The 24,563-nt window shown below is 36.4% G+C and overlaps 1 protein-coding gene across 2 annotated transcripts; it reads left to right on the top strand.

The window, feature by feature from the left end:
* Positions 1–12,368: 12,368 nt before the first annotated feature.
* On the top strand, positions 12,369–14,627 carry LOC145122780 (growth-regulating factor 3). 2 transcript variants are annotated; one of them, XM_079058352.1, is made up of 4 exons: positions 12,369–12,610; positions 12,713–12,895; positions 13,002–13,395; positions 13,903–14,627. In XM_079058352.1, the coding sequence occupies exons 1-4, from the start codon at positions 12,487–12,489 to the stop codon at positions 14,318–14,320; spliced, it is 1,119 nt and encodes a 372-aa protein (XP_078914478.1). In that variant the 5' UTR covers positions 12,369–12,486; the 3' UTR covers positions 14,321–14,627. The 2 variants fall into 2 exon arrangements, with proteins under 2 accessions (XP_078914478.1, XP_078914477.1); XM_079058351.1 differs by having other exon boundaries at positions 12,710–12,895.
* The last annotated feature ends 9,936 nt before the right edge of the window (positions 14,628–24,563 follow it).

The raw sequence follows: 24,563 nt of genomic DNA, 5'->3' as shown, positions 1-24,563 counted from the left end.
ATATATATATATATATATATATATATATATATATTATTTTTCCATACTTATATACCCAATTTATGGTTAATTTGAAACATGATATTTGAACAGAGTAACGATAATGTACAGTGCATATCCCTATAGTTGACCAACATTACTTCTAGGAACTATGTTATCCTAGGGAATTGGCCATTATAACATCTATGTAATATCTCTTCCTAGACTATCAAACATCATAACTCTTAGGCATAATATCATAGCTTACAACTTGGTATAGTATCTACGGTTACATTATCCTAAGGTTTCATGTTGTATGTAACTATTAATATTTATAGATATAAATATATTTTAATAAATCAGTTTGATAAGCATGTATCCCCCCTCCCCCAGGTAAAACCTTTAAAATAGAGAAATGGAGTTGTAAACTCACCTTAGTAGCAAGATCGAGGATATCCTTGCTATTGCATCCGAAGTTCCATGCCATTGGAAGAGTTTTCGAGCGCAATTCAGAGGGTTTCCAAGATAGATCAAGAGAGAGAGAAAGAGAGAGAGAGAGAGAGAGAAAGAGATTTGGGTGTGAAAATTTCAGAAAGTGAGCACCTTTATTTTTAGTGCTTATGTGAGCGGCACACTTCGTGCGTGTCGTACAGATGACTCGTGGCTCCATCCATAGCTTGCCATGTGTCACACTTCTGTTGGTCCACGTCTCTCCAATCTCGCCAAATATGAGTGTCATACGTGCACGTCGAGCATGGCGCGCACTTGGCGTGCAACTCTAAATCTTTAAAACAAATTCATATCTTCCTTATATGAATCTTGTTTCTTACCCTCTTTATATATTTGTATAGCTCTTTACTAGTACTACAACTTTCCTTAAGGTTGCGTTGCCAAATTCTATCGTTTATTTTTAACCCGTATTTTATATTTTTCTAAAAATCGTATCTTCTTTATACAAACTCATTTTTCGACCTTTTTCCTTTTAAAGTTCTTATCTCTCGGAGTACTACGATTTTCCTGTAAGTGTCGTTAGCCAAAACTCAACTGATTTCTTTATAGCATTTTGACAATAATAGCGTTTTAACACGGTTGATTTTTACTTTTTATAAAATCTTAACTCCTGAAATCGGAGTCAGGTTTTTACAAAGTTTATATCCTTGAGACCACTTTGATGTGCACTTTCCAAGTACACTACCCATTATTAATAGTGGTATAACTTTTTGGTCACTCATTTTTAACCCTATTAACATTTCTCTTAGTTAAAAAAATCATAGTATATCTGATCATATTTTCCCGAAATATGAAAAACTCTAGTTGTTATTATTTGTCGATGCTAATCTCTAGTGTTGGTCGTTGACGGGAATTTCCTAGTTGTCATACTGGTCCTTTTGACCATGTCGGTATGTTGAAAGGTCCCCCGACTTAAAGTCTGCTAGATTGTTGTTGTTAACTCCCCCATGTGCTCCACGTAAACGAAAATCCATCTTTTGGTATTTTGGAGACCATTTTTGCATAACAAAAGATGCTTCCCTCCATCGAACATCACAAACAGTACTGCCCTTTATGCCCCCTTCAACGTCTTCTTCGTCCACCGACGCCTTCCATCTCCACGTCTTCGTCTTCGACTTCCACGCAAGGGAAAATCTGTATTTCTGTATCTGGGAGACCATTTTTGCGTAAAAGAAGACATTTCCCTTCATCTAAAATCACAAACAAATTTTCCCTTTGTGCCCCCATCGCCATTTCTTTCCTCCACTAATGCCTTCCACCTCTACGTTGTCATATTCACTGCTGAAAAAAAATAACGTTGATAACCTAAAATAAAAGAACAGAATGCATCGCTCCTTGCTTCACCCTACACCTCTGCCTTCTTCTCTACTTCACCTTCGCCTCGTCGTCGATCTCCTCTATCACCTGAAGTCACCGCTCCATAGGTATAGACTTTGATTTTAGAAAATCGACTCTTTCCTGAAATCTTGTTCTTAATTCCCCTCTTTTCTAGAAATCGACTCTTTTCAGGATATTTCTTTGTTTATTTGTAAAACAAAACATGTTATGATTGTAGTGACATTGTAGGGATCTCAGATTTGATCATTGATTTTCATCTTAATTTTTGCATTTTAATTTGGTAGTGAATCGATTGAATGCATGCTACATGTTTGATGAAAGTTTAAGGATGCTATTCAATTAGCATTCATAGTGTGGTGTGAAAATTAAGGAGTGGGTAATGGAACGTAAAGATAAAAACAAATCGTGCACTTTTTTCTCTACTTTTAAGGCTCCAAATGGATTGTGTTTTGCTTTGTTTGTTTTTGAACAATTAAAGATTATATATGTTCCGTTCAAGTCAAAGGAATAATGAATAAAGAATGCTTCTTTGTATGTTTCAAAACTGATATATATATATATATATATATATATATATATATATATATATATATATATATATATATGTGTGTGTGTGTGTGTGTGTGTATATATATATATATATATATATATATATATATATATATATATATCCCATTCTTTTCTTTTCTTTGTCTATTTTAGAAACTGGAAAATTGCTCTTAAGAATATTCAAAATCAAGAACTGAACTTTGGTTTTATCCAATTATGCTTAGCTAGACTTTGTTGTTCATATTCCCTTAACATGCATGATACAAAAGTTGAAAGCAATGATGTTCTTCTTCAATCTCATACTTGTGATGCTGGTCTTCATTCTCAAGTTTGATGCACCATTCCTTATGTAAGAGCTCGAGAAGAAGAAGGGGAAGAAGAGAGACAGGGGATGTTGTTGCCGGTGGGGGACAAAATTTAAACAGGATATATATTTTTTTCATTCTGAAAATGGTCCCCCAAATGTGAAAAGACGGATTTCTCCTCGCGCGGGGGGCACATGAGGCAGTTAACAACAACAATCTAATGGTTATTAAGTCGGAGGACATTTTCAACGTACAAACATTTTCAAAAGGACCACCAGTTCAAAAATCTTGTAAATATTGTGGTTTAGACAATTTTTTCCTGAAAAATGCATATCGTAGGAACATTTTTGAAGTTTTGTCTACTTTTTATATATACTATTATGACAAAACTGCAAAACAAAGTCCCTATGGTATGCATTTTTTCAGTAAAAATGTCTAAGCTACTATACTTATGGATTGGTGGTCATTTTTAGCAAGTTTGCTTGTGGTTTTGGTCCCTGTCCAAACTATAAAGACTATTATACCCTTAATATATTTATTTTCCATTTTTCTTTCACATTTTAAATCTATTATTATTAAATATAAAATTGACCCGCATACCTCTCTCTCTTTCTCTCTCTCTCTCAATGTTTGCTTTTGTCTGTCTCTATCTCTTTATATATATATATATATATATATATATATATATATATATATATATATATATATATCTTACTTGTGTGGATCAAAATTAGGATTTCATGCCCTAGTTCTTGATCGATTCACACACATATACACATACACTAAAACAAAGCTTTAAGAATAGTAACACAATTGTGTTGGCTTTTTCTCAATTAGAACTCAATGGAAATCATTTATGGGTTTTTTTGTTATTGGTAACTCAAGAACCGGAACTCTAAATTTGAATAAAATTTGAAATTGTGTGTGTGTTTTTTTGTGTTTTTGTTTCCAAAAATCAATTTGAGAGATGTGTGTGTGCGTTCTGATTTCTGGAAATTGATTTGTGTGTGTCACACCCCCGGCCGAGTATAGGAAACATCGGGCTGTGCGACGTTAGGATGTTGGATCTCAGGCCATAGTCATACATTGAATAATATACCGGAATATCATGCAACGTTAATTCTTATTCATTAAATAAAATATGTTACATAATTGTTCGAGATACAGGTATGTCACAAAAGCGAAGTACAATAACAGAACACATAAACTTCTAGCTGCAGCACCGGGGTTACCTCCTTCGTCTTCCGGGCATATTCTCCTGAGAAAACATGTGGTTTGAAAGTCAACATAATGTTGGTGAGTCCACAAGTTTTATTCTTATGAAAACATTTTGTGGTTGTTTAGTTATATTAGTTATCCAGAGTTTTCTCCTTTGAGTTAAGAACATTATCACTATTTTCTTAGGTTATTTCTATAATGCCCGGTTCCTAGCGTGGAAGCTTGAAGTGCTTGGTTGAAGGAGGAAGCTTTGGATCCAAAGATTTCGTTGTCCAAGCAGCCTTATTGAGGTATAAAGTCTATACCTTGACTATTCATTTACTTGATCTCATCATGGAGTAGTTTAGGGCTTAAAAGAGTATATTTCCGAACCATTCATGGATGCAAACATGTTTAGGGAATCATAACTTCAGATCTAGAGCCTTTGAGGGACTCCATGGCATAAAGGTACCAACTTTATGGCCATGGGAGTCCCATGCAACTTGTGAACCACATTTTAGGGCTTTTAAGCTAAATAACCCATGCATGGACGTAAAGTTAGAAACTTTACGTGATATATCGACCCTAGGGAACCAGATCTATGATTTGAATATAGTAAGCCCGACTGGAAACGACTAAATAGATTTAGACCATGGGGGACTCGACGAGTTGATTCATACAACTCGGCGATTTGGGTCGTGGTCCCCCAACCTTTTATGTTATCGAGCAAACTTGTTGAGTCTAGAAGATGACTCGGTGAGTTGTCCATGGTTTGGGTTATGAAGATTAAGGAACTCGACGAGTTCGAGGAGGGACTCGGCGAGTTGTAAGTAAAACGTCCCGACTGTGCTATGAGGATGAACCCGACAAGTTCATGAAAGGACTCGACGAGTAGGATCGAGATTTCAGGGTTTTATGGATTATGGAACTCGACGTGTTGATGGACCAACTCGGCGAGTTGAGTCAACCAGGATGTTGACTTTGACTTTGACCATTGACCAAGAATTGACCCTTAGAATGGTTATGAGTATGCAAGGGGTAATTAAAGGAGATAATTATGTGTAGGAGTTTGAGAGGAGTTGATACAGGAGCCGAGGACGGTTCAGCTACTACACGACACTCGACGTGAGTTACCTTCCAGTAGAAGTGGGTCTAAGGCCACAATGTCAGCCCACTAGGAGGAGTTGTTAGTTAGATGATTGTCTTCGTGATAATTGTCTGGTACGCCACTATCTATTATGCTTTATGTGCTAGTATGTTATGATACTATGTTGTAGTGGTAGGGGTGAAATAGTACCCAGTTACTTGTTGAAAGATACCGAAGGGGAGGCCAGCACCCAGTTATGCTATGCAGATACTGGTTGAAAGATACTGATGGGGAGACCGACTCCCAGTTATGTTAGGCAGTTACCGGTTCAAAGATACCGAAGGGGATGCCAGCTTCCAGTTATGCCAAGCCGTTACCGGTTCAAAGATACCGAAGGGGAGGCCAACTCCCAGTTATGCTACGCATTTATGGGTTGCAAGATACCGAAGAGGCCAACACCCAGTTATGCTAGGCAGTTATCGGTTGAAAGATACCGAAGGGGAAGCCAGCTCCCAGATATGCTAAGGCATTATGTGTTTATATGGTATGTGGTACGAAGGGGGAAATCACTAAGCTTTGTGCTTATGGTTTCCAGTTTTTGTTTCAGGTCCTTCTTCTTCGAAGGGAAAGGAGCCGACACGGTAGCAGCGCATCACACACATGATTTTCCGCATATGAGATTCTTGGGATTTATACTCTGACATTATTACTATCTGATGACATGCTTTTGAGACATATGATCTATGGTTTTTATGAAATGAAATAACTTGATGATGTTCTCTATAAATCGTTTTATGAATCGTTATATTAAAAATAAAATTTTTAGTCTTGAATTTTGGGATGTTACAATTTCCTAGTAGTAGTCTAAGATAGTTAGTTTTAGTTTAAAAATGTTAGGATGAGTTCCTATAATCGAGTTATGACTGTTGATAGTTCCCTGAAAACCACAAAGCTTAATCAGACATCGCAGACATGTTTAAAAAGTTATACGTTCTTCGACGTGCCGTCAGGTTGTAGCTAGCAACAATAGGTGGGAGTGTCAATCCCGACGGATCAAGTGTTAGGTGCGCACGATGCACTGCACGTAGGTGCGCCTGACGGTGAAAATTGAATTTTGAAATTCCATAACTCTCGAATATGAACTCCATTTTCAACAACTCTTACATATTCGTGTAGGTCTAGACGTACTCTACAACTTTCCTTTTAGTCATTTTGGCTAGTTTTAGCTTTCATTTTTCGACTGTATTTTATAACTGTTATGATTTTATAAAAATTATAACTCTCTCATACGAGTTCCATTTTAGACGTTCTTTATCTCAAAATTCCTACTTTGAGTAATACTACGTTTCTCCTTTTGGTGACTTTTGCCAAAGGTCAACCATTTTCCATGTTTGACGTTGTAATTTCTTACGCGCGGTAGATTTTTATTTACTATAAAAATCATATATCTTTTATACTTAGTCAGATTTTAAAAAAATTTATAATTTGGAATCACGGTAACACATATATTCTAAAAATATAAACTTGCTTTTAAGGTGACACAATTTTTTGCGCACAAAATTTTGAGCTTAAATGTTGACGTAATTAAGGACGAAATCGAATATATTTACTTATATATGTTGAATGGTTACATGGTTGTCCTATTACATTTTTGTGTTTGTCGTTAAGTTCTAACGGCGGCTAATGACATGTTTTCTTGGTTATCACAATGTGTGGGTGTTCACCCCCCTATAACTTGATTTGTATGTGGGTGTTCATCCGTCAAGTTTATACCCAGTTCATTCTCTCTCTCTCTCTCTCTCTCTCTCTCTCTCTCTCTCTCTCTCTCTCTCTCTCTCTCTCTCTCTCGGTATCATAAAAAAATAATAACATAACTATATCACCATTGATACCGAGTTCATTCTTCCATCAATCATGAATATACCCAGTTCATTCTCTCTCTCTCTCTCATGGTGATGTTCTGATGGCCATACCCATGCTATCCCCGTTGAATATGCCCCCCTGTGAGATTCGATGCCCATGGTGACAGTGGGATGCTTTTGATTTGGTCAAATAATTAATCGAAAATTCGACTGTGTTAATACTTTGTTTTTTACTTTCAGTAGATGCACTAAACTGTATCATCAATGTTTCGATTTATACTTGATTTCGATTTGCGGTAATGGAATTTCAATGGTGGTGGATTAGTTTGGGTTGATCGTCATCAAACCTTGGTGGTTGTATTTTGAAACGAAATTGAGATTCTTTTATCGAAATATGATGTCTTCGATGGTATTGCTCTTTAATGGTAGTGGTATAGTTTCATTAATTATTAATGGAGCGTTGATATAATATGTATGAGAGAGAGATGACCTCATATTTTTTTATTTATAAAACTTTAAATTAAATAGAAATAACACAAAATCTCTAAATATTATTAAAAGAGAAATATTATAATATCACCTTCAACAATAATGATCATTGATTGTGTTTTATTCCTATCTTTTCCACATTTAGATCGTTACGCTGACATCATCATTTGGTCAACACCTTTTGTTTGGTCCACCAAATTTATGAAATCTATTAATAACAATTACTTTTAACATTAAGAAATCTATTAATGACAATTAAATCTCACCAAAAATAAAATTACTTTTAAAATTAAGAAATCTATTAATGACAATTAAATCTCATAAAAATAAAATAAAATAATACACCGCCCCACCCCTTATTACCCGTTTCTTTTATTCTGGTTTGAAAAATCAGAAACACAGGTATAATTTTTTTTTCAATTTATTGCATGGAAGAAGATATGAAGATCAATGGTGCTGGAAGATATATAAGAAAGATCCTCCCACTAATTTTAATGATGTGTACGTATTCTTTCACAACGATTCAATCGATTCTCCCTTCTACGACCTCGAATCCAGATACAATTTCTCTTCCCATATCTTTATGTGCAAACAATCCATAATCTTATCTCTTTGATTCCTCCTTATGTAACCTCGAATCCCTTTCATCTTATGATCACATCCGCAAGCACTCATCTATTCCGCCTCCCTCTTTCTATCTGTTGCAGAAACTGGAAAGATGACATACACACAGTTAATGTGTTCGTCTTTTTGATTTGTTCATAGGTTTGTTTTCTACACCACTTCAACCTCTTGCTTTGCATTATATACGATTTTTGTTACTGTTTTTCATCCTTTCCCTAAAAAATTTTCACTATTTTCTGTTTTTTTATATAGCTTTTGTGTGCTTACTTTTTTCTTCTGGGCTATCTTGATGTTGATTTTGGATTTTTGTTGAACATAATTATGATATGTGTTCTTGATGTCAACTGGCATGCACCCAGTACCTAAAGAACATCTAACACCATCTTGCAAATACCCTTTTTTGATGGTACCGTCAGATGAAGATAATAAAAAAAAAGGAATAAAAAAGATGAGTCGATTTGCATCAGGTAGCAATTCAATCTTCAAATATGTTTTTTGCAAGATTTTTTTTGTTGTTAGTGATGGAACAAGTAATATGATTGTTAAATATCTCTTTTTGTATTTGCTTTTAGTTGTAGAAAACGATAGAATAGACAGAGATGTTGTCGTCAAAAGATATTAGGTGATGTATTAGTTCTAGAGTTCAGATTGATTATGTAGTTGGTAAAATAATATAAAAAAGTGGTCAACATTTATTTGTATGATCATAAAAAATAGAAGTGGTCAAATAATTTTATAATTTTGCCTCTAAAATAAAATGAAACTTTTCTTTTGGACTAAAAAAGAGTATCTTGGGGCACAAAACTTAGAAAAACTCCCAAAATAAGACGCCCAACACTCCGATGAACACGCCCATTAAAAAAAATTAAAAAATGCTTTTATTTTTTACTAAAATTTTAATATATTTTTCTTATTTTATGTAGATACCAACCGGTTTCTTTCATGTTGATCCTCATCCTAGAAACTGTGCAATTGGCTTGGATGAATCATGAATCATGAATGATTAATATACTATGATTTTGGTATGATGAGGGAGATTAAATCATTGACCAGAAAAAGATTGATAGATCTTTTCATGCAATTTATGAAAAAGTTGCAAAAAAGGTATGATTTTTTTTTTAATTTTCTAATATTGTAAAGTAGTGACACCATAATGTAGTTTTTTAGGTACTCGAATAGAATTTATATTTGGATTAAGATTCAAAAGTATTTTGTTATCATTTCAGATTATGAACAATTCCATAAGTCTTGAAGCGCTTCAACCCATTTGAGACATGCCGTCAATATGTAAAAGTTCAGAGAAGAGGTATGAGAATAATATTTGAAGCTCTGGAGCATCTAAGGTTATTAGGTATGTATTGTAGTAGTTGTTTTGTTTATATTCATATCCTTAAGCCGTTATTAGATGCTTAAGCTATTGAGACAAAAAAATTGTAATGGCCGTGTACTATTAAAGTTTATCATTGGGAATATTTGGGATTTTTATGTATAGAAGGTTGATTATCAAAACATAATATATCCACTTCCAAGAATTTATAAAATTTATATATTTTTCAGTATAACCAATGAAAGAATGGCGTTTTGCCATCAAGTTCCCTTTAGCCTTATTTCTTACTTTCTTAGATAATATACCATCGAGGTAATTGGATACAATCCCCTTCACTAGAATAAAAAACCAACCGTGGGACACTATACTTGGGAATCTTTGTAGTTAGGTCATTCTTAAGATTCTTACATTTGAAGACCAAACATGTTCTAACCTTATTCCATAATATGCATACTTTCTAAAAGTGCAATTCTTATCTCGTTTATATGGTTGTATAACTTTATATTTTTAATAAAAGCAAGAATCGCACATGATGAGAACAGAAGTATGTGTAAAAGGGATATGAAAGTGAATGTTACCCAAAAATGGATGTTGGAAAATCTATTTCATATCCTTCACTTGCATTAACCAATACATTTGCTTTTCAAGATCCAATATAGTTGAGTCGGATGCATATGTTGTCAAAAAGGATCTCAGGTTTGGCTTATTTATTTATTTTCAAGATCCAATATAGTTGAGTCGGATGCATATGTTGTCAAAAGGGATCCCTTTTACGCTTCTTTTTTAGGGCGTTTTATTTTCATTTTTTTGTAAAAATCTTTTAACTTTTGCAATATATTGATTACGAACTGCACATCTATATGAATTATTCTAACTTCATTACAGCTCAATCTGATGTCACCTCATAGGAATTCGACATTTAAAAATCTTTTTAACTTGCCACCAAAGGAATTTCTCATCAGTGATTTTGTCATGCTCTCTCATAAGAAAATTAGCCCTTCAGGTATACTCGGACGGTTGGATTTGATTAGGGACTGCACATCTACACGAATTGGTTACTTATTATAGTTTACAATTTCATTTTTGAGGAGTAGACTCTTCCTATATTCAAGAACTGTTGAGTTTTATGCCAACTTATTGCGACACAAAACAAGGTTTTCATTGCAGATGCTTTTTTATTATTTTATTTGTTCTTTTAGTGTATGATACAAAATTAGATGAGTTAGGACAATGTTATGAACTATCACTGTTGGGTTTTATACCAATTGTAGCCTTATACACTGAATGTTTTTTCATACAACGAAATTATGTTGTTTTTTCTTTTGTTTAATCCCAAAAAGAACTTAAATGAAAATGAAAAATGACAGATAATTCAACTAAAAAGACAACTTATGACATTTCAGATTCTAGACGACATTTGATAGTTTTCATATAGGTCGCACTTGTGTTCTCCTGGTTAAAGTTTTTTGCCAACTCAAGAAAAAGGAGCATTTTGCCCATTGATTAAAATTGACTTATATTTGGAGATATGTATAAATTGATGCTAATACCCTTAATAAATGTTATGATAAACACACGACATGCAAACACAAGGATATTGTCGTAACTTGAGTTAGAAACAGATTTACTTACAAGATTCTTGAAAAAGCATTTATGTTATTTGCTAATGTCCAATGATCGTCAACACCAGTCTTTGGTCACTTCATCACCTTAGAAAGTTGAACAATAACATCAGAGGGGAGAGGAGTGTAAACATCATGTATGTTTGAAACTAAAAAAATCAATGACTGCAATAAAAAAATGCAAAAGAGCTTGAAGGAATAATTCTTTTTGAAAGGTTAATTTTTCTTTTTTTAAAATAACCTGTTGCAATGAGTCAAATGTAATTCCCACAAGTGTTTGAGGACCATCCTACACCAATCGTATTATTATTATTATTATTATTATTATTATTATTATTATCACAAATCAATAATAAAACATTAACTCGAAGAAAATATAAAAAGTTGTAATTTTTTTAGAAAAAGAACATGAACTTACTGGAAGATCATTAACAAATCAACTGATAGCACTGCAAGCTCCAAATGTAGCACCAATTTTTACTGCATTCATTGATACATCAACAAGAAAGAAAAAAAATAGCCGACATTGGTTCCCGAACCTAAGAAGAGTATAAATTAAAAACATATAGCCTTGAAGATACTCATATGTGACAATGAAGGTCGTCCAGCTAATAAAACAAAAAACATTGTTTACAAAGAGGTTATTCATCGATTATAGATATTCAAGCATTTCATTGTTTTTTTCAATGTTACCAATAACGCTAATTCTATTTCTGTTACTTTCTTTTTAATTATTGTGCAAACTTTATATATATATATATATATATATATATATATATATATATGTTTCTCTATGTTTTACACGAGTCTTCACTCATAATCTAGTTTTTATTAGAAGACATCTTAATTTTTTTAGTTTTTCAAAAAACCAAAACCACAAACAAATTTACTTAAAAAAAAAAAAAAAAACCATCCATACAAAACTTTAAAGTTTAGATACTTAAAAAAAAAAAAAAAAACCGTACCACAAACCATTTTTACATTTTTGTATACTATTATTTTCGCATATTCATATTAAAAGGCTTCAACTGTCATGTCTTATGTCTTAATATCTTTATTCGAGTGCCTTTCGCTTCTATCAACTGGATGACTTCCAAACTCACACATCCCCCCACACAACGCCGCTGCAGAGTCCACTGGCCTTATTTTTGTTAAAAAAAAAAAGCTTTATAATATATATATATATATATATATATATATATATATATATATATGAGAGGTTGGCTAAATGGACACCCTATTTTACCATTTAGACACCTTACATAATTTTTAAGGTATTTTTATTTGTTAAAATTACATTGTTTTTTGAAAAAGCTGATTAAAAATAGTTATCTATTGGTTGACTTTTAATAAAGTTGTCTATAGGATGTCTAAGGTATCTCTTAATAGGAGCACCCATATATATATATATATATATATATATATATATATATATATATATATATATATATATATACTTCAAACAACAAAGAACCTGCTCACCCATACATATTCCAAAGAAGCAGCAGAAGAAGCAGCTATATATCTCACTGTCTGTCTCAATCTCTTTCTCAGTTCAACTTTGAACAAATATCTCATCTGTCTCCCCAGCCCTTCGATGGACTTCCATCTTAAGCAATGGGCACACCAGAATCAACACCAACCTGATGATTCTTCTGCATCGCTTGCTCTTCCACTTTTTTCTTCTGAACCCACATCTTCATCATCATCCAAACCCTCAAGTAAGTCTCTCTCTCTCTCTCTCTCTCCATGTGGGTCAGTTGGTTGCTTTAAAGTTTAGATTTTTCTCTTTTGGTAACTTACTATTTTGTGTGTTGAAGAAGAGATGATGCAGGGGGTAAGTGGTTACTTCAGCGTAGGGCAATGGCAGGAGCTTGAAGTACAGGCATTGATATACAGATACATGCTTACCGGTTCACCAATTCCTCCTCAACTTTTACACCTTTTGCTCAACTCTACCTCCAACACCAACCCTCCTTTTTATCCTCTCTCCAACTTCCCATCTTGTAAGTCACTCTAATTCTCTTTTACTCAACTCGTATAACATGTCCAACCCCAAAATGTATTTTCATAATCTCACATGGGTTTTATTTCATCGTATATATGTATCAGTGTGCCAAACAGGAGGAGGGTATTGGGGAAGAGGAGGAATGGATCCAGAGCCAGGAAGATGTAGAAGAACCGACGGAAAAAAATGGCGGTGTTCAAGAGATGTGGTGGTCGGTCACAAGTACTGTGAGCGCCACATCCACCGTGGTCGCAATCGTTCAAGAAAGCCTGTGGAAATCCCCACACCCACCACTTCCACCGCAACCGGCAGTCGTGGCGGTGACGTTGATTATGGCGTTGGACTTGTTAAAAAACCAACATCCGTCTATACCACCACCACCTCCACCACCACCGCCGCCGGTTACGGTGGAGCTCAGACGTACACAGGATCTACTAATTGTGGTGGTAGTGTCTCCGGGCATTCTCCTTTCTTTGATCAGCTTCATCTCAATCAAAGGTATTTAAATTATTAAACCCTAAAGTTTGACCTTTTTTTACCTTGAAATGCATAAAATGGTCCTTAGTTACAGTGAAGGTTCCTGTTGGTTGTTTTGGAATTATTCGTATTTCTGTTTAAAATGTTGATGATAAAAGGGTTTTTGGAAGTAGCAGCGCATTGAAATAAAAAGATCTGTCAAAGATATGTCTGAAACAAGGGTGGATTTTTGAGTCCTTGGTGGGACCCCACTTGTAGATGTAGACAAAAACCGTGGGTCCAACGTTAGAGTGTTTGGGAAAAAAGCTGTTTGGAATCTAGCTTCGATCTGGTGTTAGACTCACCCCAGCCACTCATATGGACACTGTACCCACGCTACTACTATTTTCCCATCTGTAACTTCACATCTACTGATCATCGATTCATCTCCACTGTCAACACTCAACACTCAACGCAACACAAAATAACTTTTTAATTTTCCTTTGGTTTCAAATGATCAAAAGTTAAATATAATCATTTTTTTTGTAGGGTTGACGACAAGGCTGCTGCATATCGATCATCTGAAAACGAAGACAAATTATCAGGTGGACGAATTCTTCGTCCATTTTTTAATGATTGGCCACGAACTGTTCAAGAACAAGAAACGTTAGCTACGAGTCTCTCCATTTCAGTCACTGGAGATGCAACTTCTGATTTCTCTTTGAAACTGTCAACTGGAAACGATGAAACAGGGCCACGTGGAGAAGAAATGAATGGGGAACGAGAGCGTGCTCCGTTGAGTTGGGGCATGCAATGGGGTACACACCATGCAGGTTCATTGGGTGGGCCACTTGCTGAAGCGTTAAGATCATCTTCAACGTCTAATACTTCGTCTCCAACGAGTGTTTTACATCAGTTACAACGTGGGTCTACTACTACTTCAGAGACCAGTTATGTTAGTACCTGAAAATTGAAAAATGTTTATCATGGAGGATGTTTCGAGTATTTTTTTTTTTTTTTTTTTAAGTATTGTTTGGTTTGGTTTTGTCCTTTTTGAACTTTGTGTTTGTTTTGTCGTGACTGTACACATTGTCAAGAATGCTCGTGGTTCTAACTAACTTTACAAAATCGAGTTGTTTACACTCTTATATAATTAGGTTAATTTAAAAAAAAAAAGATTTTGTTAGTTAGAGTAATCTAGGCCCCACATGTGTCAACGAAATCTGTTTTCCTGTGTTAATGTTCAATTGTTTTTGGCAACGTTTGGGCATAAAGTTTTGGGGAATTTTGAGATGCTGTCCCGAAATAACCTGTGTTTTCAAAATATGCTTCAAAATGATACCCTCTTAAAACATATTCCTATCTTCTTTCTTTATTTAAAAAATACTATTCATTTATGCTTTTACTTTTCTATGTCGCCCTCGCATATGTCAAATCTGTATCTGATTTTATTTCATTACCTTTCATCTTATTTCCAACAATGATTTCAATTTTCAAGATAGCACATCCTTAACTCTTGGCGTTCTTGAAGATCGTTGTAATCAATGTATTTAAAAACGAGCGTGAAAAACAATTTTTATGAGTATGTGTTCTTGAATTTGTCACTTTGAAACTTATTGTGAACATCGCTTGGACAACGAACTATCTTAAATTATTGTACAACCATCATGATTTATTGTGAACATAAGAGCGTCGCAGAAGCTGGTGTAGTAGTAGTGATGGCTAATAAATTTGTTAGCTTTTGTTCTTATCCTCTATTTGATGACACACTCTCTATAGTTACATTGTCATATATATATTTTTTTTATCAATGAAAGTGGTACTTATTGTTCGTGTATCGCGTTCATGTTCAATGTTTCTGTACGATTTGTACACTTACAAGTACCAACAAACTAATTGTAGTTATTCACTAATATGTATTTTTATGCTTTTTTTAGAAGTATAACTATATTTTTTTTCATATAACTACTTCTATATACATAAAAATACATCACATTTTAAAAAATAAACTAATAATAAAAATACATAAAAATCTGCATTTATATTTTTCAAAAATGTATGTATTATTATATTTTTAAGAAGTATAACTACTTTTTTTTTCTTTCATATAAACATATTTTTGAATGACGTACTCCAAGATATGTAAAAATACATATATACAATTCTACAAAATATGTATTAATACTTCTAAAAATATATATTTATACGATATTTAGTTAAAAAAATTTCATATATAAATATGTTTTTTACATGAATACGTATAATATAAAAAAAAAAATTATTTAGGGTTAAAACGTAAAATATTGTGTATACTTAAGGTTGTTTATTATTATTATTATTATTATTATTATTTTCTTTCCAAATTTGATTTATTGGTAATATAAAACTTGTTATTACATGTAACAAGAGCAAAAATGAAGCTCATAAAGCAAAAAAAAATCACTACATAAATAGAACCAACAAATTTTGAGAGTTTTTATATTACAATACGATCACACTTTTATGAATTTTAAGAAAATTACTAACAATCTCCTGAAGAGAACATGCGTGTACACTAAGCATGACATAATTTAAACTTTCAGGATTATATATTATTCTTTGCAAGGAATATTTATAAAAGAGTTAACGTCCCTACGTAACAAGCCTTGATACTTGTTCGCGAGAAACCATTTTCCACCCGAGTTATTTGCGTTCCCTACGTAATCTTTTGTTAAGATGGGATCTCAAAGCTCTTAAAATATACTAAGTGCAGAATCGTAAATACATAATTTAAACAACAATAATAATCTTAAAAATATAGAGAAAAATAATCCCAAATCAAAACCCTAAGTCCCAAGCTTCACCAAAAGATTACCAAATCATGCATGGAAGGTTTATACTCATCAAGATCCAAAATTTATGACTCCATAACCCCAACAAAGGCCAAACATGAAGCTCAAAGGTTCTGGAGTAACTTCTACTCACACGAATCACCACAAAGGGACCAAAATTATAACAAAGTGCCACCTAGCTAGATCTACAAGAAAGAGTTGCCAAGGTTGAGACTTTATACCTCCAGAAGTTAGATCTAGGTGCACAAAGCTTGGATCCAAAAGCTCCAAGTCAAACAATGACTCTTCAAGAAGTTCATTCTTCCTCCTCAAGCACCAAAACACACATAAATCACTTTGAAGCTCTAAAATCACCCAAATGGGGGCTAAGGGTCGATTTCTAGGGTTTAGAGGGATGGAGGATGAAAATATCAGGGTTAGGTTATGAGATAAGGAGCTTAAATAGGGTCCAAGACCCTAAAATAGGGTTTGGGTCTGATTGGAGTACGCCCAGCGTATATATGGTACGCCCATCGTACTCCGAAGAGCACCCGCGACCATCCTGGTCGGTACGCCCTACATACACCGAGGTACGCCCCACATACTTCTCTCTTCACTAGTACGCCCCACGTACCCGGCTAAACCTTAAAACCACCAAACTTCCGAAGGCCATAACTTCTTCGTTATAAGCCCGTTTCCGACGATCCTTATATCCATGGAAAGGTAACGAGAAGCCCTACACTTCTATCAACTCATACCATCCTTAATACCTTCCGAACAAAAATCTAATTTCCACAAAAACCCGAACTGACACTTTACCGAAATACCCCTAGGCTCCAAAACACGAACCGAACACCCGGATCACTTCAAATACATCACTCGCACCCAAATGGACCTAAATCTCACCTTTTCAAAGGCCCTAATCCTTATGATGACCGATCTTCGGGCCACAGCCTCGAATTAGGAATCAATTCGTAATAGGGCGTTACAGAAGGTCCTAGAACTGCCTCACCAACTGCTGCACCACGATCACCGGTGCAATCTCAGCTCGAAATCTGGTCACAAAGTCATCCCATGTCATCAAATCAACCGCCACATCACCCACGGAGCGACCAACCTCCTCCCACCAATCTCGAGCTATGTATTTCAGAAGACAAGAAGCAAGTCTGACCTTTTCCCCATCGGGACAAATGCTAGTGCGGAAGGCGTTAGCGACATCCGCTAACCATCGCCTTCTTGCGATCGGGTCCTTCTCCCCGAAGTACTTCCAGCCCCACATGATTGGAACTCCCTAAAAGTCAACGTGCGAGCTGCCATTAATGCCAACATCTCAAACCGAAAAAGCGCTCAAACGCTCATCCAAAATCTCTAGAATATCCTCTTTGATCGTACCAAAGATCACAGGAGTCTGCTCAAGTATGTTGCGGGTAATCTCAGACGAAATGAGCTCCCGCGTCTCGGCCGACCTGCCCTCGCTGCCGACTCACCTTCTCGGCCGACCTTCGGACCTCGCCTATAAATACAAGGCTTGCGAGATCTCCCGGCTACAATTAAAGATTTGGCATTTTTCACCCCTTTTTCAATATTTTCACCATTTTAACATCCCCCGAAGCCCCGGTATCAATTATAACACCCGGAACATGCCCCGAAGTGCCCGAAGACCCGGAAAATTTATCTTTTCGGTTTTAAAGCCCGACCCTCGCAGAGCCCGGTTTCTCAATAAAACTCCCGGTTTTATTAGAAACGATCGTTTTAAGAAACGAAGTGCTGCCCGATTATCAGTAAATCAAGTGAGTGTATAGTCACCTTTATCTTACACCTAGATATATGAAGTATTTTCTATAAAATACGTGTTATGTGTAATTATATTAACTGTTTAATTGAGGTGACTGTTGAATAGATGTTTTATACAAGTTTTAAACTGTATATGTATTTTTATCTACAAATATGTTGGGTAAAACATGGGTAGATAGTTGATGTGTGATGAAATAAAATGATGGGAGGCCTCGATGTGATAGTGATCTAGTCATCTAGCGGAGTATGGATGATGACCACGGACTTTTCTAGACAGTCCAGTGGAACGGTGGCAGGCCCGCAACCTGTAGGTGTTAATGAACTTGGGTGTTCATTTGTTGTACTCCATCCCCCACATGGTTGCCTTATTTGACATAAATTGCTGGGAAACCCCCAAAGCAGTGTTGTCGCCCCGACGAAAATCCTTAGGCTAGGTCCCTTGTGATAGGTGTTTAGGGACGTAAAGTGAGGATAACGGGAATGGGTAATCAGGGTTATTGTTGATTGATGAACATAATAAGTTTATTATTAATGTGGGTTGAAAACCCTATATGCTCACCAGGCTCCCAAGCCTGACCCACTCAACTTTTTATGTTACAAGTAGTGGACCCCGAGCATAGTCGGAGGATGATGAGAGATTTTTGGATTATAGGCCAGTAGTTGTAAATAACTGTTGTAAGGCTTATAATGTCTTGTTTATGCTTTTGATTTGTATCGGAACATGACATCCCGAGGTTTTGATATAAAAGGAAATTATATATTTCTTAAAGAAAGGTTTTGATAAACTTTTATCATGTTTTGTTTTGGGGACCAATTCCGCAACATCTTTTAAAAGGATTTCTCTGACTTTATTTTAAAAAGCATAAATTAAATCGGTCTTTTCTGGCCGAGAAATTAGGGGATGTCACGGTTGGTATCAGAGCATTAGTTTAAGCGAACTAAGAAATTGTAGGATTTGTAGACTTAAACTTAGAATGTTAAGTGATGATTGTGAGATGAGTGTCTACCATATTTTAGACACGAGTACTAGTTTATTTTAGGAAAGGTGCCTAAAATGCTTTTATGTGCTAAATGTTATATGTTTGCCATATATGCCATTATTTGTTCGGATCTATGGTCTGTTGCCGACCGGATCTGGAAACCTTATGTGTGTAGGATTCTAAGCGTACGATTACGATATTAGAACTAAAATGTAAACGTTTCGGAGTGATAAGGGAATTTAAATACCTATCGAGGATAAAGACCTAAATTCGCCTTATTCGGTATATAGATTATAATGGCAAGAACTCGCAGTGGAGTTGCAAATGCAAACGGAAACAGGAATCAACAACCTCAACCCCAAGTAGTTGAGCAAGTACCTGTTGTAGGAGTTGCACCTGAGCCAATGACGATGGCTGGGGTACAAGCAATGATGCAGATGATGTTAGATCGCCAGATGGAGGAGACAAGGCGATTACTACAATAGAGTAGGGAAGAAACTACGATACCTGTTGAACAGCCCGAATTGAATGAAGGGCAATCAGTAGGAAGGAACTACAGTGGGACTCTTGGTCAAGCCAACCCACCGATAGTTAGACAAAACAACTAGGATGGAGGAGTTGATGGACGTGGGTGCAAATACAAAGATTTCATGGCATCCAAACCGCCGTGTCTATCTGGAAGTCCGACACTGGTGGAAGTCATGAATTGGATCTCCGAAATGGAGACGATGTTTGAAAGTTGTGAGTGTAGCAACAAACAAAAGACCGCACTTACAATTCCTCTGTTAAAATCTGGTGTATTAAGCTGGTGGAAGTTACTAGCTGATTCGATGCCCAAGGGAGAAGCTAGAAAGATGTCTTGGGAAGACTTTGTGGTACAACTGAAATTGCAATACTGCTCTGAGCAGGATGTTCTGGAAATCAATAATGAGTTCCAGAATTTGAAGAAGGGAAAGATGAGAGTTACTGAATACGCTGCTAGTTTTACGGAAAAGATGAAGCTTGTTCCTCATCTAGTTCCAACTGAACTCTCTAAGGTCAACAAGTTTGCCCTCGGATTACCAGCAGACTTTGGTCCGATGGTCAAGCAAGCAACCACTTTGAAATCCGCCATCTGGGCTGCTAAGAATGTTGAGATTCAGATCAGAGAGAAGGGTCTGGAGAGGGCAGAAGTTGGCAAAAAGAGAAAATTTGAAGGAACTTCAGGTTCCAACAAGAAAAGCAAATTTTCAAAGTCTAAGAAGTTTGGAGGAGGAGGAGGCGAAGTGAAATGGTGTGAGAAGTGCAAGAAAAAGCACTTTGGGAAATGTAGTGAGGGGGTGACTTGCTACAAATGTGGAAAGACTTGGCATTATGCCAACGAGTGTCCGTCCAGCAAGAGGGTATGCTTTAGATGTAACGAAGAAGGGCACGTTTTGAAAGACTGTCCGAGAGGAAGGATGCAGCAAAGCCCAATCTTCCACCAAAGCCGAAGGCGAGAGCCTTTCAGATGACACTTGAAGCTGCAAAAGAAGAAGTCGATGTCGCTTCAGGTACCTTTCTCGTAAACGAATTGCCTGCCCAAATTTTGTTTGATTCTGGAGCCAATTACTCCTTTATTTCGCATGAATTTGGTAGAAAACTAGCTTTGCCTGTAGATAGACTAGTTAATGCTATAATAGTCGAGATTGCTAGCGGCAAGTTTGTACCTGTTAGCCATCGTATGAAAAACATCCTCATTGACTTGGATGGGAATAAGTTCCACGAGGAATTATTACCTATCGAGTTAAATGGTTTGGACATAGTTTTAGGAATGGATTGGCTTAGCGCCAATGATGCCGAAATATTGTGTAGGAAGAAGATAGTAAAAGTAAACCCGCCAAGGAAAGAGTCATTTATGGTGTATGGAGACAAACGCAGAGTAAACTCTGGAATCATATCCCTAATGAAAGCCAGAAAGTGTTTGGCCAAGGGATGTACATCATATCTAGCGTTCGTGATCGATGCTAAGAAGGAAAAGAAAGAGGTGCAGAATATTCCGGTGGTGTGTGATTATCCGGAAGTCTTTCCCGAAGATCTTCCCGGATTGCCCCCTGATCGACAAGTAGAATTTCGTATCGACTTGTTACCAGGAACGACGCCGATAGAAAAAGCACCGTATCGATTAGCACTAACAGAGATGAAAGAACTTATGACACAACTTCAGGAGTTATTGGACAAATGTTTTATTCGACCTAGTTCATCACCCTAGGGAGCCCTTGTGTTATTTGTAAAGAAGAAAGACGGGAGCATGAGAATGTGTATCGATTACAGAGAGCTGAATAAAGCGACAATAAAGAACAAGTACCCGTTGCCGAGGATCGATGACCTGTTCGATCAGTTGCAAGGTTCGAGCTATTTCTCGAAGATCGATCTTAGGTCAGGATACCATCAACTAAAGGTGAGAGAGCAGGATATCGAAAAGACTGCGTTCAGAACAAGATATGGACACTATGAATTTTTGGTTATGTCGTTCGGACTAACCAATGCCCCAGCAGCTTTCATGGATTTGATGAACAGGGTTTGTAAACCATACCTTGATAAATCAGTGATAGTATTCATAGATGATATCTTGATTTATTCGAAAAGCAAGCAGGAGCATGATAAGCATCTGCGTGAAGTGCTAGAAGTTTTGAAAAAGGAGAATCTGTATGAAAAGTTATCCAAATGTGAATTTTGGATTCAAGAAGTCCAATTTTTAGGTCATGTGGTTAACCAAGAAGGAATAATGGTTGACCCAACAAAGATTGAAGCTGTGATGAAGTGGGAACAACCAAAAAGTCCTACGGAGATTCGAAGCTTTTTAGGATTAGCTGGATATTATCACCGATTTATCCAAGGCTTTTCTTCGATTGCTACTCCATTAACAGCTTTGACCCACAAAGGAGCTACTTATACTTGGAATGAGAAGCATAAGGAAGCCTTTGAGAAATTAAAGAAGAGATTGTGTGAAGCACTGATTCTTTCGTTACCTGAAGGAGTTGATGACTTCGCAGTCTATAGTGATGCCTCTGGAGTTGGGTTAGGTTGTGTTCTGACCCAAAGGGATAAAGTGATAGCGTATGCATCGAGGCAATTGAAAGAGCATGAAAAGAACTACCCCACTCATGATCTGGAGTTGACAGCGGTAGTATTCGCCTTAAAGATATGGAGGCACTATCTTTATGGTACTAAATGCAAACTTTTCACTGATCATAAGAGTCTTCAATATCTCTTTAATCAGAAGGAATTGAACATGGGGCAACGGCGCTGGCTAGAATTACTCAAGGACTACGACTGTGAGATACTTTACCACCCTGGTAAAGCAAACATTGTCGCTGATGCTCTCAGTCGGAAGGTAAATCTTGAAAAGAAAAGGCCAAGATCGTTGAGAATTGAAGTTGTCTCGACAATTATGGAAAGTATAAAGAAAGCTCAAGAGGAAGCTTTAGAGAAAAATGACCGAAAGGAGGAATGTTTGGGTAAAACGTTGGTGTTTGATACAAACGGTCAAGGACTGAAGGTATTCAAAGATAGGATTTGGGTACCTAAGACGGGAGGAGTAAGAGATCTTCTGATGGAAGAAGCTCACAAGACCATGTACTCGATTCATCCCGGCAGTACAAAAATGTATAGGGATCTAAAACCCTATTACTGGTGGCCGACAATGAAACTCGATGTTGCTAAGTATGTGGCCGAGTGTGTAACTTGTGCTAGGGTTAAGGCACAACATCAGAAACCGTATGGGAGTTTAGAACCTTTACCTGTACCCATGGGTAAATGGGAAGACATTACTATGGATTTTGTGACTAAATTGTCCAGAACAAGGAACGGTCACGACATGATTTGGGTGGTCGTTGATCGCTTCACTAAGAGTGCGCATTTCATAGCAGCCAACGAGAAATGGTCTATGGTTAAACTTGCGAATTCTTACGTGAAGGAAATTGTGAGGCTACACGGTGTTCCGTTAACGATTGTATCCGATCGTGACAGCCGTTTTACCTCAAGGTTTTGGAGGAGTCTACAAGAGGAATTAGGTACCAAGTTATGTTTGAGTACAGCTTACCATCCGCAAACTGATGGTCGAAGCGAACGAACAATTCAAACATTGGTGGATATGCTGACAGCATGTACCCTAGAATTCCAAGGTAAATGGGATGAACACTTACCTCTAGTAGAATTTTCCTATAATAATAGTTTCCACTCGAGCATCAAGATGGCACCTTATCACGCTTTGTATGGAGAAAAGTGTCGAACGCCGTCATGTTGGCTGGAAGCTGGGGAAAAGCAGTTTATGGGACCTGAAATAGTCCATCAGACTGCTGAAAAGTTAAAAGTGATTAGAGAAAGGATGTTGGCAGCTCAAGATCGACAAAAGAGTTATGCTGACAAGAAAAGACAACCGATATCCTTCGAAGTTGGAGATTCGGTTTTACTTAAATTCTCGCCGTGGAAGGGACTTATAAGATTTGGTAAAAGGGGAAAATTGAGTCCAAGGTTTATTGGACCATTTAAAGTTCTTCAGAGGATCGGGAATCAAGCTTACAAGCTAGAATTACCGGAAAAACTGGAGGGTATTCATAATACCTTTCATGTGTGTTATTTGAGAAAGTTCACGGGAGATGTGCCCGACATAATTCCCATTTCTGAATTAAGGTTGGATGAAAACAAGAGGTTAATTGAAGAACCTGAGGCAATCGTTGACCGTAAGACTAAGAAGTTGCGAAGCAAGATGGTCGATTTAGTGCTTGTGCGTTGGAAACATACGAATGGGCCAAATCTCACATGGGAAACGGAGAGTGACATGATGAGTCGCTACCCGCAGTTGTTTGTTGATGTGTAATTCCGGGGACGGAATCATCCTAAGGGGGAGAGAATTGTAACGCCCGTGTTTCTAGGCTAGGCATTAATATTGACGTTATAGTCTAGGTTAACCTTTGTAACTCATTTTGAAGAAATGAAAAGGAATTATGTGAATATTATGTGAATTATGTGTTTTATGCTTAATTATTAGGATTTAATTAATTAACAATAAAAATGAGCGTTGAAAATAAATATTAGATAAAGCCGATATCTGTTAAGAAACTTGTAGTGGGTGTGACAAGGATTACGGATATATAAAGAATACCGATATCCGAGTTATAACGAAGAAGTTATGACCTCTTGAAGTTTCGCGACAAAACCGGCACGGTGCCGAATGACGTAAAAAGTGAGTTTTTGATAAACTACTGTTTAGCCTTAGTGATCTAAACGAAAGTCGTAGTGTTCGTTAAACCGTGGGTATGTATAAAAAGAACGCCCAAATCTGACTTCGTATGAGGAAGTTATGATTTTTCTAAGTTTCAGCTTAGTAGTAGACAGCTAAAAACTCGAATTTTAGATCGAGTGATTTTTAGCCGACACAACCTAAACGAGAATCGAAGGTCTCGTCAATAGTAGTACAACGGTAAAAAGACAGACGAAAACGGACGTCAGATGAAGAAGTTATGAATTTTTAACGGATTTCCTGTCCCGGTCTGTTAAAAATAATAATATAAAAATTAAAGTCAAAATTAGCCGACGAAGTCTAAATGAAAGTTGTAGAGCGTAATTTTACCTACGCGTGCATATAAAGAACGTCAAAAACGGG

Source organism: Lactuca virosa, chromosome 6 (assembly GCF_052849685.1).
Source record: "Lactuca virosa cultivar CGN04683 chromosome 6, Lactuca_virosa_CGN04683_v6, whole genome shotgun sequence".
NCBI lineage: Eukaryota > Viridiplantae > Streptophyta > Magnoliopsida > Asterales > Asteraceae > Lactuca > Lactuca virosa.
The sequence above is the reverse complement of the archived record's forward strand: the minus strand, read 5'-3'. Positions and strand labels throughout refer to the sequence as shown.

What these genes read in the sequence shown, in the direction of transcription:
- LOC145122780 (XM_079058351.1), top strand. Translation starts at nt 12,487, where the DNA reads ATGGACTTCCATCTTAAGCAATGGGCACACCAGAATCAACACCAACCT. An exon ending in ATCATCATCCAAACCCTCAA is followed by an intron (nt 12,611 to 12,709) that starts GTAAGTCTCTCT and finishes TGTGTGTTGAAG; the next exon opens with AAGAGATGATGCAGGGGGTA. An exon ending in CAGCTTCATCTCAATCAAAG is followed by an intron (nt 13,396 to 13,902) that starts GTATTTAAATTA and finishes TTTTTTTTGTAG; the next exon opens with GGTTGACGACAAGGCTGCTG.